General features: G+C 43.4%; 1 protein-coding gene across 1 annotated transcript in view; it reads right to left on the minus strand.

Annotated features, from left to right (window-relative positions):
- Positions 1-7,977, minus strand: part of FBP2 (fructose-bisphosphatase 2) — a gene marked incomplete at both ends in the record, with an annotated part of 56,473 nt that extends 48,496 nt beyond the window's left edge. Inside the window, one exon of the mRNA XM_084238307.1 lies at positions 7,808-7,977. Coding sequence (XP_084094433.1) covers positions 7,808-7,977 — 170 coding nt within the window. The remainder of the gene's footprint in view (positions 1-7,807) is intronic.
- Between the last annotated feature and the right edge of the window lie 11,669 nt (positions 7,978-19,646).

Here is a 19,646-nt window from a genome sequence, read left to right on the forward strand (position 1 = left end):
ATATAAGAAATAACTCTACTATAAAAAGTCTAGCTTTCTGTTTTAGAGTATTAGTATTAAATAAAAATCCAGCCCAGTTAATTGTGAAGACCTGATTGGTTTAATTAGACTATTTCTGAATTGAACAAAATCCCATCTAGCAAGTAGAAGAGAGCTCCGAAAAGCTATAAAAGATGAAAGGCTCTTACAGGCAGAAAAGGGGCGACATGGGGGAAGAGGGTGTTATTTCAGGATTAGGTAACCTACCTATGGGGAAATGGGAAAAGGCCTTGTGACAAATTATCTAGTCTGTCTTTGGGGAATAGAAAATATTTCCACATTGATGCTGACCAGAAAATCCTACAATTGTTAGGGGGAAATGATGTCCTGAGCTAATCCCATACAGGCTTTGTGGACTCCACCCCCACCCCAGACCAAAGCCATCAAGACTTTGGGAAAGACAAATTCCGTCACCACCAAAGGGAAGGTGGCTGGGACCTGAGGGTGGAGTTAAGCAGCCACGTTGGGTATAAAAACCAAACACACGGGCCTTGGGGTCTCTGGCTCTGTCGCTCGCCTCCTGGCTTCATGGCTCCTGGCTCGCGGCCAGCGCTCAGAGTGCCATTTGGGATTCCTGATCGGTGGATCGGGTAGGATGCATTTAAAACTTTGTCTCCCACTTTTCTCCCTCAGCTGTACATTTCCTCATTTTCCCTTCCCTTGTAAATAAACCTTTTATTAACCTTTCCCGTGTGCCTGCAGTAGAGCATTGATATGTCCTTTTAAGTGCGCGGGTGAGGACCCACAGTCAGGCACCCCGTTTTGTATCGGGGCTGCCCTATAACACAATGACCAGTGAAGACTATATTCCTAGGCTGGGGGCAGGGCAGGGGTTGGCAGGAGGGGTGTTAACTCTTGGAGGGTTTGGCACACTTGTCTCCTTTTGGGGGCTTTTCTCATGTCTCTTGTGGGAGGGGCAGTTTGAAAATGCCTGTTAGATCACACTCATCTCATCTAATTCCTGCAACCCCTAGAGTAGACTGCAGGTTCCAGCAAAGAAGCCCTGGCCTCTGTCCCTCGCCCCTTCACTCACTCAGTAAGTCTCCGTCCCCTGAACAACAGGGAACGCACTTGCCATACACCCTGGATTTACTGTCTTCAGCTCCAAGCTCTAGCCAGTCTATCACCCCATTTAAGCCTTTTTCATTCCAATATCTGCAAATATCCTGCGACCACCAACTCTCAGCAAGCTGCTCCTCTCCTTTTCACCTTCACTCTGGGCATTCCTTCCATGGGAACGCTGTCCACCGCTGTCAGATTTTTCCTTTGTTCTGAAGCTTCCATGGTCTACCTTCAAGTTCCCACCACATACCAAGCACACTCCTGTCATTTCTGGCTCACAACCTGTTCAAGGGAATGTTCTTCCTGCTGGATTATCTATTCAATGAGGGCAGCAACAGTGACTTACTGCATTTGTTATCACTGGGTCTGAGGACATAATAGATGTGTGTTGCCTCCTCTCCTGGTGGCAGCATTGGGAGCAGAGTGGGTCGAAGGAAAGACAACTCAAAGTCCAAGTGGAGAGAGGCCCGGAGGGGCTTACACCTAAATAAGTGCAGCCCCAAACTATGGGCAATCTCATGTTTATTTAGAACTGGGTTCAGAGAAGATGGGTAAGTACATGGAGGAAGTACATGTGGTGGTATATTATTATCAGGGATGTGTTATTATCTGGTATACTCTAGGGTGGAGTGACCAGGGCTATTGCTTGAGGGCTCCATAGTTCCTGCTGATCAAAGCATAGTATCTCGAATCCTATTTTTACCTAACTTTCTGCTAATCTTTATCAGGAAGGTATTCCAGCTGATCTTGATAATCTGACCATAATATCTGCCTGCTCTTTTCAGCAGATACTGATTTCCCAGTATGTTCCTCATAGCAGGACTTTTGCCCTGGTGAGAGGCCTCCTGCCTGATTCTACGTTTTGTCTTGAGAGCAGGAAACCAGACAATAGCACCTATGTTAGGGGGAAAGGATGTTCTGAGCTAATCCCATACAGGCTTTGTGGACTCCACCCCCACTCCAGACCAAAGTCATCAAGACATTGGGAAAGACAAATCCCGTCACCACCAAAGGGAAGGTGGCTGGGACCTGAGGGTGGAGTTAAGCAGCCAGGTTGGGTATAAAAAAAACCAAACACGTGGGCCTTCGGGGCTCTCGCTCTCTCTGTGGCTCACCTCCTGGCTTCACGGCTCCTGGCTCACGGCCAGCTCTCAGAGTGCCATTTGGGATTCCAGATCAGCGAATTGGGTAGGACGCATTTAAAACTTTGTCTCCCATTTTTCTCCCTGAGCTGTACATTTCCTCATTTTCCCTTCCCTTGTAAATAAACCTTTTATTAACCTTTCCCGTGTGCCTGCAGTAGAGCATTGATATGTCCTTTTAAGCGCGCGGGTGAGGACCCACAGTCAGGCACCCCGTTTTGTATCGGGGCTGCCCTATAACACCTAGAGCAAAGAGGGCTAGGGAGTCCACTGACATCACTGAATTATGAAGGATAGCATGAAAGTAATTTCCCTTCCAATACTTTTTGAATGGCATTTATTTGTTGAAGGAATCCTCAGGTGGTTCTATTAGGTAGCCAGGTTTGAGAATGACTGAACAACTTAAAAGGACAGTGGTGACAGCCTCTCACCTTTCAACAAATTTCCCCTCTCTGATATCTGATGTAGGTCATGAGTTGAGTTGGCTGCCTTGGAAAATATTACTGTTGCCTGGCCTCAAAAATTATACCCTCTGATTCAAACCAGAAGAAAACAAACAGCAGCAGCAGCAACAAAACTAGTTTATTTTTGCATCAGATTTTAAAGTAATCACAAACCCAATCCTTGTATTTAAGATGGAATCTTGATACTGCTGCTGGCCGGAGAATGAGGAGCTAGGATGCCCTCGCCTGTGGTGAGCAGAGCCCAGATAGAGGCTCTTTAGCCTAGCAAACCCCACCAACCCACCCTTCAACTGGCCCTCAGCACCCTCCTTTCAGGCTCTGGGCATCCCACTAAGTCTACCTGTCATTAACACTCCTCCTTCCAGAAAGAGCTGAAACTCATCCACAGTGAGATCTAATTGCCTATGAACTGCTCCAAGTGAGACTGTAGGTAATACAGTGCTTTACACCCACAGGGAAATAATTTTTAACATGTTTAACTAGCACTAAAACTCAATGATAATTTTTAAATGGGATGTTCTAGCACTGCAACAGTAGAGAGCCATGGAGAGGTTTCCAGGGGAGGCGTTCTAGCATTCCCTTCTTCCTACAGCAAGGAGAGGGAAAGAGACCTCCTGGTCACTTTCAAGTTCCACTTATTAAGCCTGTGCCTAGAAATGTCTTACCAAACAGAGAAACCAAAGAAATGAAGGGTTTGAGTACCTCTGATTGGGAAAAGAGTGGGAATATGTGAAAGTCCCATTTCATGAGCAGAACTGCGCCAGAGTACAGCCTTTTAGTTCTCCAAGATATAATACCAGGGTCCTCTTAAAATAATCTCAGCATCTTAAAAAGAAGGAATTTCCATTCAGAGGGCTTCTCCTGTGACAATCTTTGGTGTCTGTTACTGAAGGCCCATAAGAAGGATGGTGTTTGAACGGAAGGACTACTGGTTCCTCTGCCAGCGGTCGGACCTCTCACCCAGCCCTGAGAAAGAGCAGAATTCTGACGTCTGTTTCATAGGCTGTGGCTGCCACCTAGTGGTCAGTGACTGTTATCGACCAGTCAGGTCTTGACTGAATGGTAGTAATAAAAAGCGTTTACTGAGCATTTCTGATAGGACCAGCACACACAGAGATGAAGTTGTCATCATGTGGCCTTACTAAGGTTTAAAAAGGCTCTACAAATTAAGACATATCAGTACTGAATGAGTTCCTGGACCCAGTACCAGCAAGAGAGAATGTGTGCCTCTCCACACCAACAATTCTCAGACTCAGACACCTAATAGAATATCTGAAAAGTGGGCCTCCCCTGGTGGCGCAGCGGTTGAGCTCTGGCTGCGAAGCTGTCAGTAGCCTCTGCAGTGCAGGTTCGATCCCTGGCCACCGGCAAGGGTCCCACATGGCGCACAGACCTCTCCTGCTGCCCGCTGCTCTCCTCAGCAGTGTATTTCGTCAGTCTGCCTGTTCTGCTCATCGCTCTGGCTCTGGTGAATTCTCTCACCCTCCTGTGCTTCTGACTGTACCCAGTGCTTGTATAAATAAATTAATTAATTTAAAAAAAGAATATCTGAAAAGTCAACTCAATTCTGACAGTGTCTACCTCAAGATGGCATCAGGTCCACAGGTAAAGGGGTTAATCCTACAATTCTGTCCCCCCCTACACACACACACACACACACACACATACTTCAGATGCTTATGCAAAGCACTGTATTTTTGATCAACTGAATATTAATTAAGAGTTCCCAATGAAATAGAGGATGTGGAACAGTGGGGACAGGAACAAGTCAGACCGGTCAACAGCCACCCTGCCATCAGAGGGTCCTGAGACTGGGAAGACATGATGGACATCAGAGATACTGTTATAGAGCAGCCCCGATATTAAACGGGTTCCTGGCTGTGGGTCCTCACCCGTGCGCTTTAAAGAGACTTATGAATACTCTACTACAGACACACACAAAAGGGTTAATAAAAGGTTTATTTACAAGAGAAAAAGAAAATAAGGAAAAGGTACAACTCAGGGAGAAAATAGGGAAATAAAGTCTTTAATGCATCCTACCCGATCCGACGGCCTGGAAACCCAAAGTCACTCTCAGAGCTGACCGGACGCTGCAAGCTGGCCGAGAGCCCAAAATGGAGAGCCCCCCAAAGCCCACGTGTCTGCCTTTTGTATCCACCTGGCTGCTTAACCCCACCCTCAGGTCCCAGCCACCTTCCCTTGGGTGGTGATGGGATTTGGAGTTCCCAGTGTCTTTGGCTTTGACCTGGGGTGGGGGTGGAGTCCACAAAGCCTGTATGGAATTTGCTTTGGGACCGCCTTTTCCCCCTAACAATACCACATTTTTAACTACTCTGTTAATGCCCACCTTGTTCTAACTTAACATTTTTCCACTTATGCTTTCTGTGCTCTCGACCATACAGGGACAGTTCCCAGGTTTATGAGCAGCCATGATTACCATGTAACTTCTGGAGTTATGAAAAATCAAACACGTATGCTTACTCTGGAGGATCACCCAAAGAAGGATACAAGATCTTTGAAGACTGCTTAAAAACTGGTCTCAGACTCCCTTTGGAGAGTCAGCCTCGAGTCAGATCCTCAGGCTGCCTCCCTTGTACTCTTTGAGTACACGTCCTCATAAACTTTGCCCAGATTAACTACAGCCAACATTCTCTGTGGGTTTATTCTCTAGAGGGCAAAGGACTCACTCCTTCGGGTTGGAGTCTATAAAACCAGGACCCTCTCCTTGAGTTGGGCTAATTTGCTAGAGCAGCTTACAGAACTCAGGGAAACATTTTATCCCCTGGACTACCAGTTTGTTATAAAAGGATATGATAAAGGCTATACATGAACATTCAGAAGGAAGTGATACCTGGTGCAAGGAATGGAGAAATGACACAGAGCTTCCATGACCCTTCCCTCCACTCTCTCCCAAATCTCCACATGATCACCAACTTGGAAATGCTCTAAGCCCCAGCTTTTTGAGTTTTTGTGGAGGCTTCATTATAATAGCCATGGTTGATTAAATCCTTGGTAGCAGATCGTCAAACGATTCAACCTCCAGGCCTCTCCCCTACCCTGAGCTCTGGGGATGTGACTGAAAGTTCCAATATTCTAATCAATTGGTAGATTCTCCTAGCATCATCCTTAGGTGCTTAACAAAAACCACCTCATTAACATTAAAAAAAAAACACACACACACATTTATCTCTCGGACTTTTAGGAAATTCCAAGTGCTTGAGCAGCTGTAAGCTAGGAACTATAGATGAAGACCAAATGCATATGAGAAATATATTTTCATCATCTGAATGACCAAATAAAATCTGTTTATAAATCACAATATCACAAGTATCTTCTCCATTTTACAAATGAGGTCCTAGCGAGAGTAGATCATTGCCCATTATCACATGACAGGAAAAACTAAGTTATATGATTCTCATTATGCAATTCCTGAGCCACTTCATCTGGACACTCACTGTCACAGTGGGCCTCCCTGGTGGTGTAGCAGATTGAGCGCTGCTCTGTGAAGCATAGCCTCTGAAGCATGGGTTCGATTCCCGGCCGGCCAGGGAGAAACCCACATGGTGTGGCAGACCTCCCCTGCCTCGCCTGCTAGTCCCTTCAGCAGAGTCTTCAGTCTGTCTGCCTGCTCTGTTCCCTGCTCTCTCTGGTGAATTCTTTCACCCTCCCACGCCTCTGACCTATACCCCAGTTCTTGTATAAATAAAACTAAAATCTTAAAAAAAAAAAAAAAAAGCAAAAACTCACTGTCACAGAGTTCTGCCAATGATTAGCACAGTGTCCCCACAGCGCGGCTGCCTGGCCAGCACCCTATAGAAAAGGAGCCCGATGAGTGGGGTGGATAACACTGAGATGCCCAGAAAGTGGCAGTGAGTTTAGCATGGCCCAAACACAAGGGGAAGCAAAGTTGCTTCAGGGAGTCCAGTGTAGTTTTGTTACAGAGTTGGTGAGGGGAAAAATTGTCCGGGGGCCTGATGTTGAAGGAAACACTGTATTTGAAGATCTGGCTTCACTATAACTCCTCCCTCAAGGTTGTAGTTTCCAAGAACCTATGAAGGACTTAAAGTGAGTATGCTCTGTACTTGGTGTCACTCAACGAGTCCACCACCTTGTAGGAGCAGAACAGGCAAAAGGCTGCATCTCACATACATGAGGGTCCTTAAATGCAGAACCTTACAACAAATGAGGCAATAACAAAGTTATAGCAATAAGTGGGAGTGTGTGGGGGGGGAACCCAACTATAAAGCATCCTATTACTTGTTCACAAAGTCACATAAATAAATTCTATAATTACATTCTGAGTTAATTCTATCAGTCTTTTTTGTTCAAAGCACTAAATTGTTAAGAAATATTTTAAATTATCGTATTTTGTTATTTCTTCATTTTGAAACCTAAATAATAAGTCCCTTCGAATGTCTGAGAAGGCTTCTGTTGGAAAGTTCAAAGAAAGAAACTGCTTTTTGAAATCACATACTTAAAAGTGGACACTTGGCTGGGACAATCAGCAGCCTTGGTGTGAACTTGGCCTCTTTCCGTGCTTGGATAAAGTACTGCAGAGCAAAAGTGAAAGCAAGCTCTGCATTCCCTCCTCCCAGGCCTGTGCCTCCCATTTCTTACACACCAAATGGAGGGCATAAAGAAAAAGCCAGAGAAGAAATGTTTAAAAATGGCCAGCAAAAGATTCCTTTCCATTGTGAGAGACATGATGTAGGGCCTGGCCCTGGAAAGTTACCTATTTTGGAAATGATTGCTAGCTCCCAAGGTCCTGACATGAAAAGGCTCCTATCTGCAAATGAGAGAAAGATACTTCCCAAGTCTCCTGGCTGTTGGTTTGTGCCAGGGAGAATGCCAAATACAAGTCATGATAGGCAAATACATATTTGTATTTTTTTTCCTCTAAAGCAATTCGCCAACTTCCTTTCTAGACACAAGTATCATATATATGCCTTTATCAAATCACATGTGACAGAAACTTTAATTGCAACTTCCTTCCAAGGCACAGAGACAAACAGATTCAGTTTGGGTTTCTGACCCCAGGACTGCAGCTTTACTCACATCCCACCAGACCTCAGATCCCTTTGTCTGCACCCCACAACTCACAGGTTGGCTAGACCGGCCTTGCGCACCGCCGAAGAAATGGCTTTGATGGCTGTCAGCATGGAGTTCAGCAGCTGCGTGAGCTCCCCTGTCCCTTTGGCCTGACGTCCTTTCTCCATAACATAGCGGGTCAGAGTGAGCATATCGGTTTCAAAGGGGCTTCTGTCCGTCATTCCTGCTGGCAATTCTTCAAATCTTTCTTTTCTTTGTGCAAAAAGCCTGATTATCTAAGAACTCTGTCTCCCTGATATCAGTGCTTAGAAATCCCGGACTGCAGTAAGGATCTTTAAGGAAATGTGCCTCAACCCACGTGGTTGAAATAAGTGGGCGAGGCCTCAAGGAAGTTTGCCCGGCTTGGTTATCCTGAAGGATGCCTGGGTGCCCTAAGCAAGTTGGAAATAGAACCTAGCAGCCCGGTGAAACACAGACCTACTTTCTCTGGACGAAACTTTTTCAAAAGAGAGATGGAGTAAAGAGGCCGGGGGCGGGGCGGGGCGGGGTGGGGGTGGGGTGGGGCGGGGTGGGGCGGGGGTGGGGGGGAGCGGAGAGAGAGCCTAAGAAGCAAACTTTTAGTAACAGATGGGAAATGGGAAATCCAACTACTAAAAAAATGATCCATAATACTGTCATATTCAAAGATTCAAAAGGGCTGTTAACATATATTTTCTGTAGACCCTGATTCTCCCATGATTATAGGAGGCAAATTAGCAGCTATTTCCCCTGGGGTATAGATCATATAATAAAATAATATCAGTTCTGGAACTTCTTACAACTTTAAAAAGGTTGCTTTTTCTTTCCAGAAAGCCGGTATGATTAGATGAATATTCATAACAGATAACCATGTCTGGAAAAAAACATTCTATTCCTAGCACAATGACTAACACCAGGGTTATTTTATCAGTTTCTTTAGATTTGTACATTTATAACAAAAATAGTACTTTCTGTTTATAACAAAAATAGTACTTGCTAAACCAAGGAAAAACCAAGGAAGTATACAAAGAAAAAAAGAAAGTCCTCACTCCCAACCTACTGCCTAGAAGTAATTGTTATTACAGGCCTTGGGGGATGCGTATTGTCACAAGGCACCCATAGGTGACTGTACAGGGTTGGGTGAAGGGATTCCTGGACCCAATTTCAGTATGTTTGGAGGCCTTCCTACACCAACAAGCAGTTCTCAAACATGAGCAGGGTAGCCAGGATTTCATCTCAATTCTGACTATCAGAGATAGTGTACGATTCCACTGATAAAGAGCTCAATCTTCCAATATCAGACTCAACCGAAGACCCCAATTACAAGTCCAGATTGTACCTGTGTCTCTGACCAGCCAACTACAGATTGGAAGTTCTCACAACCACGTGATCAACTCAGAAAGTCAGTTGCGAGTCTAGGTTCTTACCTGTACTTCTGATCTACTGGCTAAAAGCCAGGAGTTCCCATGACCCCATCCTTGGCTTCAACTAATTTGCTAGATGACTCACAGAGCTGAAAATTGGTTTACTGTCTAGATTACCAGTTTATTACAAAAGACATTAAAGGATTCAAGTCAACAGCTAGATGAAAAGATACCTACATAAGGTCTGAAACAAAGGCGTTTCTGTTCTCATTGGGTCCCAGCACTGTATTAAAAGGACATATTATGGTTCCCCAATGATAAGTTCTGTGAATGCCCTCCTTTTGGGTTTCTATGGATGCTTCATTACGAAGAATAGCTCCCCCCCAAAGATGTCCAAAACAGGCCTCTCCAAGACATGTCGCTTTGGCATGTGCATTGCTTTGAATTGAGGTCAATCAAGATCCTGCAGTCTCAAGAGAAACTTTTACTACTCCCTTAACTACCTAAAAGAATGAAAATTGGGGAATACTAACCAGATTTTGAATTATCTCCAGAAATAAATGTTCTATTGGAGAAAACTTTCTATATGGCAGACAAACATGTAATTATAGAGCATTTGGTCCTTTCATCATGTGAGGCCTTCTACTCTCTATTACAAGCCCCAGGCCCCTATCACCATAAATACCCTCTTTTTATCCCATTTACTTCAGAATTTACATCAATGCACATTCTCCATGCGTATGTAATTAAATTTGTTCTTTTCTCCCACTAATCTGTTTGATGTTTATTATGATTGCTGCACCAATCTGAGAAGAACCCTGAGGGGCCTGGGGAAATCACCTTTCCTCCCCCGCACAAGTATAAAGTACTCTGTCTCCCTTCCTGCATGAGAAGAGGAAATGACCAAATCTTTGTAACGCTTATCAGTGGAGAAGATGGCAACTTAATTCACATAACAGTCATATTCTTGTTTGCCTGTGCCTTTTCCAGGCAACGTCCCATAATTGGTCTTCTCCTCCACCCCAACATCCTTTGTCTTTAGCTGAAGGTGTTATTTAGTGATGTAGCTTAGACCATTTAGACAAATTACTCCATTTTGCAGGGGTTCTCTAAAAATTGCAGGAGGTTTTTAAACTTTGGTTTGTTTTCATCTATTAAGCTGTATTTTATTATAGCAATGTCTCAACTAAGAACCTAGAAAAAGTGGGCCTCCCCGGTGGCGCAGCGGTTGAGCGCTGGGTTGCGAAGCTGCCCGCAGCCTCTGCGACGCCGGTTCGATCCCCGGCTGCTCCCCGGCCACCGGAGGAGGGTCCCACATGGTGTGCAGACCTCTCCTGCCGCCCGCTGCTCCCCTCAGCAGTGTACCTCAGACCTTCTGCCTGCTCTGCTCCCTGCTCTGACTCTGGTGAATTCTCTCGCCCTCCCGTGCTTCTGACTGTACCCAGTGCATGTATGAACAAAACAAACAAACAAACAAATAAATAAATAAATAAACATGCCTCTATAAAAAAAAAAAAAAAACCTAGAAAAAGTAATGGGAAAATTAATTTTCTCCCCTACACTCACAACTTGATTTTTTGCCCTTAAAGGATATTTCACTCACAATATATTGAGCTACAAGTAATAGAAAAATAGTGATTTAAATTATGTGCAGGGATATTGTTATATTTCCATATGAGTTCATTTGGCTATATTTGTTATGTTTCCATATGAGTTCATTCATTTAGCTATTCAAATGTTCCATTGAGAAAATTTAGTTAAAGAAATTAACAGTAGGTAGTTTAAGTTGCTCCAAGTCCTGTTTGACCTTTGTCCAAACAATTTGGTCCACTGATCACAGGATGCCATTTAAGACAAAAAGCATTAGATCCTTGGATGGGAGAGAGCTCAGACACATATCAGGAGGGTTCCAGAGGGGCCAGAGACTTTGTGACCTTCTTTGTAACACTGCCAGCCCCAGCCCAGACCAGCAGAGGTCTCACGGCTTTCTGCAAGACCCACCAGTACACACCCAGACTGGTGAGATGCTGGACCCATGTTGGGGGTAAGTCAGAGTGGCCAGAGGCTCAAGACCTCTCATTAAACTCCACTAGAGGCTTGCACAAATAGAGAGAACACTGACCAATCAGGGGGGAGAACCATGCCCAGAGGAAACCCCACATACAAGAGCTGGGTTCCAAAGCTAATAATGGACAGGAGGAAAAATCCAACAAACAACATGAGTACCCAAGTAAATAGCACAACACAGAGAAAACAAATCTCTAGAACCCTAATTCATAAATATGGAAACTATGTTCTCTCTATTAGATATAGAGTTTAGAACTCCAATGATAAAGAAATTCTAAGAAATGGAAGAAAACACAGAAAAACAAATGAAGATCCCTGGAACTGGATCAAAATGGAGTTTCAATATTTCAAAAGAGAAATACAGGAGGTGAAAATTGAGGAGTGGGGCCTCTCTGGTAGCCTAGGGGTTAAGTCTCAGTGCTATCACAGCTACAGACTGAGTTCTATGCCTGGCAAGGAAGTTAACCCACATGGAACAGCAGACATCTCCTGTCTCACCTGCTGCTTCCCTTAGTGGTGTATTTCAGTACACTGATCTGCTCCCCACCGTCTCTGGTGAATCCTCTCACCCCTCATCCCCTACCCCCCCAACTCTGGCCGACACCCCACTTCTTCTACATACAAAAAAAAGAAAATATCTCTATAGAAAGTAGAGTGGCACATTAAAATTTAAAAAAGGAAAAAGAAAAATTCAAGAGAGAGTTGTGGAAGTAGAATAGATCAAGAGGAACAATACTGCTCGCCAAGAAAATAAGGGAGAAATCTTAAATAAACAGATAATTACTATGGTTCAGTTGTCAATAACAGATATTGCTAATGTTCTCTTTTGTTTTCCTTGCTATTGAGGATGACTCCCTAATGCCTTCACTAAAGGTTATGTCATGAAATATTTTGCCTCTGTTTTTTTCTATGTATTTTATTATAATCCCCGTAAGTGTCTCCATTGTAATGGTGTTATCTTTCTTGATTTGAGTCAAAGTCCCTCACTTCTACCTGGTCCATTTCATCAGGTTCTTCTGCTTCTTTTCTCTCAGGTAGGAGTTTTTCCAGCAAACAGTTTATCAGGAAAGAAAAAGCCACTCTGAGGAAAGTTTACATTAAATTCAATGATTATGCAATCCTTTTCATATGGTCCATGATAAATTGCCTTCATTTAGCACACACCTGTTATATCCATTTTTGACAATCTGATCTGACCTGGATAAGAGATAATTACTGTGGTTCAGTTGTCAAAAGTAGATATTGGCTTTTGGAAGCCAACAATGCTTCAATCAGTAATAAAACAATACAGTCCTTCAAATCTAAGACAGTGATATTGCCTCCTGGCTACAGTCATGGTTCTTGGCCTCCTTCACTGTGGAATGTCACCTTCTGGCCATCTTTCATGCCTTTGCTAATATAAACTTCTAGAATCTTCTTTTACACTATCTTCCTTCCACAGGAGCTTTTACATCTATTGTTAGGACTGATCCATTCCCCTTGGCCCTGGAATTCCATGGACACAGACTACATTTGCTGAGCTCTTCAAGGTCCTATCGAATAATTCTTATTTGCATTCCAGCACCTCAGCGTTTGGGACAGCACTCTACGTTCCTTTCTTACCACTTCAGCCTTCACATTTGTCAAATCACATTCTTTTGTAGAACGAGCTTTCTCATTGCACCACTACATAAATTTACTAATAGTTGATGTGCAACATTTTTACCTCTCCTTTTTCTCTGCATACTTCCTCCTTCTCCAAAAAACATATCAAAGATGTCCATGGAGGAGCCAAAACTGACACCTTCTCTACTTTATTTAATAGCCTGTTCTCTTTTGTCATATAAGTCCCTTTTCTCTGCATCAGAGAGCTCTTCATAATTTTGAGAAATCTATTTGAACTTCTCTCCTTCATTTGGATTCTTATCATGGTAGTATTTCAAGGACACTTTCCTGTAAACCATTTTATTTTACTTATTTTTTTTAAAGATTTATTTATTTATTTATACAAGCACTGGGTACAGTCAGAAAGGCGGGAAGGTGAGAGAATTCACCAGAGCCAGAGTGGGAAGTACAGCAGGCAGAAGGACCAAAGTACACTACTAAGGGGAGCAGCGGGCGGCAGGAGAGGTCTGAGCGCCATGTGGGACCCTCCTCCGGTGGCCGGGGAGCAGCCAGGGATTGAACCGGCACTGCAGAGGCTGCAGCGAACTTCGCAACCCAGCGCTCAACTGCTGCACCACCAGGGAGGCCCTCCTGTAAACCATTTTGAACTCTTCCTGGGTGGCACTGGGTTTGATCCCAAAGACATCATAGTAAATGGTTTCTTTCACCATTTTCTTTAGCCAGTGAGCAGACTGAGGTCAGTGTGGAAAAGTAGGGGGAGCACAATGTTCTGTCCAGCTCAGAAAACTGCTGTTCCTTTCTGATTATATTGATCAAAATGCAATTTAAATTTAATAAAGTGCAATTTAAATTTAAATTAAATTAGGGCCTCCCTGGTGGCGCAGCAGTTGAGCACTGGGCTGCAAAGCTGCCCGCAGCCTCTGAAGCACCAGTTCAATCCCCGGCCACCAGCGAGGGTCCCACATGGTGTGCAGACCTCTCCTGCCATGTCCGCTGCTACCCTCAGCAGTGTACTTCGTCAGTCTGCCTGCTCTGTTCCCTGCTCTGGCTCTGGTGGATTCTCTCACCCTCCTGTGCTTCTGACTGTACCCAGTGCTTGTATAAATAAATAAATAAATCTTTAAAAAAAAAAAAAAAAACCTGAGTATTAAAAAAAAAAAAATTTAGGATAGGGGGCGGAGCAACATGGCAGCGAGGAGACGCTGCGAGTAAGATCTCCCATTAAAAAAAGTTAATAGGGAGGAAAAGCGGCAGGTCCCAGTGAGAACTGGGACACGGAAGATAAACGGACGACTCCAGCAAACTGCCCAAAGAAGAAAGTTGCCATAAAAGAGGACCAGAAGGGAGGGAAGCGCAGAACCCTGCTCCCCTCCCCCGCCCACAAAGTCGGCACTCTCCGACCGACAGAGAGGAGGAAAACAACAAACCAAAACAGCCAACAAGAAAAACGGACGCAGCAAGTGGGACTGTGAGTGGAAAGGAACTATTTCAGCCACCACACACCGTGAACGGGAGCTGTGGAGAACCCTGCAGGATCCGCCGCGGAGGTGAGCTCCAGGCGCCATTAAAGAGAGCCCCTCCCCCCAGGAGAAGACCAGCACCAGCACACAGCCCCGGCCGCCCGGTAAGCTAGCACAGAAAGCAGCGCGCTGAAAAAGCAGGCGCGGATCCGGATCGGATCGCAGCTGCCCAGGTCCCCGCGCCTGCGACCTAGGCTTGCGGGGAGATGCGTGGAGGCCCTCCCTGAGTGAGCAGGAACAAGGCGCCCAGGCACGGGAGCGGGATTCAAAAGGCGCCATTCCCGCGCCACTGATCTGGGCTACAGCCCGCGTCCTGGAACTGAGGGCTTTGGAACTGAGACCCGGGGCACGAAATTAGGGGCGTGGGTTCCCCACGACGGTGGGGCACAAGGCAGACACAGCAACCCAAAGCCGTTGAGGTGTACCCTACCATCCCCGCTGTGCTCCCTGTCCCACGGGGTGGAAAATCAGCTCCCCAAGGGCTCTAGGAGAGATCTCTGGCGCCACCTAGCGACTTGAAGCCAGCACAGGCTCCTGAAGGAGCTAGTGGCCAGCTGGGGAGTTAGCCCACACCAGGCCCCTTCCGAACAAGTAGTCTGAGCCCACAGGGAGAGCAAACACCCACAGCCGGGGTAGACCAGGCGCGCAGAAGAGTGTGCCTGAGACCAGACGCGCAGGGAGTGTGTCCCACATCACCATTTTAGAACAGGGACATTTCTTCAGTAAAGACTACCTGCAGAAGGCTTCCTCAGGAGCCAGAGGTGAGCGGGGGAAGTTCGCCCAAGCCAGACCCCCTCTGGCCTGCAGTCCAAGCCCAGAGGGGGAGCAGGAACCCACCGCCGGGGCAGACCAGGCGCACAGGGGAGTGTGTCCCCACATCGGCATTTTAGAACAGGGACCTTTTTCCAGTAAAGACTGCTTGAAACTGACAGATGGCTCCTGGAGGAACCAGAGGGGAGCAGAGAAGCCCACCCAAGATGCCGGCCAGTCCCAACAACACAGTGTCCCAACGCATACGGCAAATTAGAAAACAGACAGTAGGGAGGAGAAGAACCACACGCAACCTAGCAACTCTCCAGAGAAAAAGCACACCACAAAAAGAAAACCAGCCCCCAGATTGCAACGACAATAACTTGGAAGAATTTCTGAGCCTTCCAGAAAGAGAATTTAAAATTGCCGTGATTAAAAAACTGACAGAAGTCATAAAGGAAAACAATGATAAGGGAAAAATAATCAACGATCAGAAGAATGCAATTGAGTCCCTAGAGAGGGAAAACAATGGTCAGAAGAAAGAAATTGAGTCCCTAAAGAGGGAAGTAAAAGAAATGCAGGAGATCAAAGAATTAATGGAAGAACTAAAGAATTCTGGGAAAAGCAATGAAAGCAGAATAGATGAAATGGAAGAACGAATAAGTACTCTTGAAGACACAGAAATAAAAAGAACCAAAACAGAAAAGGAAAGAGAAGTACGAAGGAAAAAGAACGAGGAAAGACTTCGGGAACTATCTGACTCCATGAGGAAAGGAAATATAAGAGTTATAGGAATTCCAGAAGGAGAGGAGAGAGATGTAGGAACAGAGAAAATATTCAAAGAGATAATTGAAGAGAACTTCCCAAATGTGAAGAAGGAGCTGAAAATTGATATACAAGAAGCAAAAGAACACCAAACTTCCACGACGAAAGGAAAAATACAGCAAGACACATAATAGTAAAGCTCCCAAGAATCCAGGACAAGGAAAAAATAATGAAGCTGGCAAGAGGGAAGAAACAGATAACATTCAAAGGAAAACAAATCAGGCTGACATCAGACTTCTCCGAAGAAACACTACGGGCAAGGAGAGAGTGGAGGGACATAGTCAACAGACTCCAAGAAAACAGATGCCAACCAAGAATACTCTATCCCGCAAAGCTCTCCTTCCTCTTCGAAGAAAGAACATGGACCTTCCCAGACAAACAGAAACTCCGGAATTTCATTGCAACTAAACCCCCACTCCAAAAAATACTACAAGGAGTCCTAAAGCCAGAACCTCAGAGGGACGAATAACAATGAAAGAAGGCAAAAAAAAAGTTATTAAAAGAATAAATAAATAAAATCAAAGGAAAGACAAACACAATGGCAAATACAGATGTTAACATATCAATATTAACTCTAAATGTAAATGGACTAAACTCTTCAATAAAAAGACACAGAGTTGCAGCCTGGATTAAGAAACAAAACCCAACCTTTTGCTGTCTCCAGGAAACACATTTAGCTACAAAAGATGAAAATAGGCTCAAAGTTAAAGGATGGAAAACAATCCTACAAGCAAATGGACCAAAAAAGAAAGCAGGAACAGCTATACTTATATCAGATAAAACAGATTTCAAACTCAAAAAGATAAAAAGAGACCCCAATGGTCACTACATTATGATCAAGGGGACAATACTTCAAGAAGAAATAACACTCATTAACATATACTCACCAAACGAAGGAGCACCAAAATATATCAGACAACTGTTGTCCTCTCTGAAAACAGACATCAGAGAAAACACATACGTAGTGGGAGACTTCAACACACCACTATCAACAATGGATAGATCAACAAGACAAAAAATAAGTAAAGAAACCAAAGCTCTAAATAAGGACCTAGAGCAATTGGGCTTAACAGACATCTATAGAACACTAAACCCCAAAAAAACGGAGTACACATTTTTCTCAAGCGCACACGGATCATTCTCCAGGATCGATCACATACTGGGGCACAAGACAAACATCAACAGATACACCAAGATTGAAATCATATCAACCATCTTTTCTGACCATGAAGGCATCAAACTAGAAATAAACCATAAAAAGAAGGCAAGGAACTTTCCTACCTCATGGAGATTAAAAACCACACTACTGGAAGACCATTGGACTAATGAGGAGATCAAAGAAGAAATTAAAAAATTTTTTGAATTGAACAACAAGGAGGACACCAATATCCTAAATGTATGGGATGCAGCAAAAGCAGTAATAAGAGGAAAATATATAGCAATAGAAGCTCACATCAAGAAACAAGAAAGAACTCAAAGAAACAACCTAATCTCGAAGCTCAAAGATCTAGAAAAAGAACAACAAAAAAACCCCAAAAACAGTAGAAGAAAAGAAATAATAAAAACCAAAGCAGAAATAAATGAAATTGAAACTAAAAAAACAATCCAAAAGATCAATGAAACCAAGAGCTGGTTCTTTGAAAAAATCAATAAAATAGACAAACCCCTAGCCAGGCTCCCAAAGGAAAAAAGGGAGAAAGCACAAATAAACAGGATCATCAATGAAAGAGGAGAAATCACAACGGACACAGCAGAAATCAAAAGAATAATCAGTAACTACTATGAACAGTTATATGGAAACAAGTTTAACAATCTAGAGGAGATGGACAAATTCCTACAACTCTACAATCACCCAAAGCTAGATAAAGAAGAAATAGAACACCTAAACAGACCAATTACAATTAGCGAAATTGAAATGGTAATCAAAAACCTCCCCAAAAACAAAAGCCCAGGACCTGATGGATTTACACATGAATTCTACCAAAGATTCAGAGACGAATTAGTGCCTATCCTTCACAAACTCTTCCAAAAAATTGAGAAGGAAGGGACAATACCAAACACGTTTTATGAAGCCAACATTACACTAATACCAAAACCGAACAAGGACAACACAAAAAAGGAAAACTACAGGCCAATCTCCCTAATGAACACTGATGCAAAAATCCTCAATAAAATTTTAGCTATCAGAATCCAACAATGTATCCATAAAATAATTCACCACGACCAAGTAGGGTTCATTCCAGGGACACAAGGATGGTTTAACATCCGAAAATCAATCAACGTTATCCAACACATCAACAAAAAGAAATATAAAAACCATATGATAGTATCAATAGATGCCGAGAAAGCTTTCGACAAAGTGCAACACCCATTCATGATAAAAGCCCTTGAAATTCTTGGGATACAAGGAACATACCTCAACATCATAAAGGCCATCTATGACAAGCCAACAGCCAGTATCATTCTCAATGGCGAAAAGCTGAAAGCAATTCCATTAAGATCTGGAACAAGACAAGGATGTCCACTCTCACCACTGCTTTTCAATATAATACTGGATGTCCTAGCCAGGGCAATAAGACAAGAGAAAGACATCCAAGGAATCCAAATAGGAAAAGAAGAAGTCAAACTATCACTATTTGCAGACGATATGATATTATACATAGAGAACCCCAAAAACTCCACAGAAAAGCTAATTCAACTCATCAATCAGTTCAGTAAAGTGGCAGGATACAAAATCAACACGCAAAAGTCAGTAGCCTTCCTATACACAAACAATAAATCTGAAGAAGAAGAAATCAAAAAAACCATCCCTTTTGTTATTGAAACAAAAAAAATCAAATATTTGGGAATAAATCTAACAAAAGAGGTAAAGGACCTATACAAATAAAACTATAAAACACTATTAAAAGAAATAGAAGAAGACACAAAGAAATGGAGAGACATCCCCTGCTCATGGATTGGAAGAATAAACATTATTAAAATGGCCATCCTTCCAAAAGCAATATACAGATTCAATGCTATTCCAATCAAAATTTCAATGTCATTCTTCAAAGAAATAGAACAATTATTGATGAAATTCATATGGAATCACAAAAAACCCCAAATAGCCAAAGCTCTCCTGAAAAAAAAAAGAAGGGAATGGAGGCATCACACGCCCAGACTTCAAACTATACTACAAAGCCATAATCATCAAAACTGCATGGTATTGGAACAAGAACAGACACACAGACCAATGGAATCGAATAGAAAATCCAGAAATAAACCCACAGATTTATGGTCAACTAATCTTTGACAAAGGAGCAAAGAATATGCATTGGAGCAAAGAAAGTTTGTTCAATAAATGGTGCTGGGAAAACTGGGTCGCTACATGCAAAAGAATGAAGCTTGACCACTACCTCACACCATACACAAAAATCAACTCAAAATGAATTAAAGAACTAGACATAAGACCTGAAACCATAAAATATATAGAAGGAAATATAGGCAAAACACTACGTGATTTGCACATTAAAGACATCTTTACAGACACATCACCCAAAGCAGTGATAGTGAAGGCAAAGATAAACAGCTGGGACTACATCAAATTAAAGAGCTTTTGCACAGCAAAAGAGACAATAACAAAAACAAAGAGAAACCCCACCAACTGGGAGAACATTTTTGCACCCAACACTAATGATAAAGGACTGATCACAAAAATCTGCAAAGAGCTGATGAGACTCAACAACAACAAAGAAAATAATC

Source organism: Talpa europaea, assembly GCF_964194135.1.
Source record: "Talpa europaea genome assembly, chromosome: 7".
In the NCBI taxonomy this organism is placed as follows: Eukaryota; Metazoa; Chordata; class Mammalia; order Eulipotyphla; family Talpidae; genus Talpa; species Talpa europaea.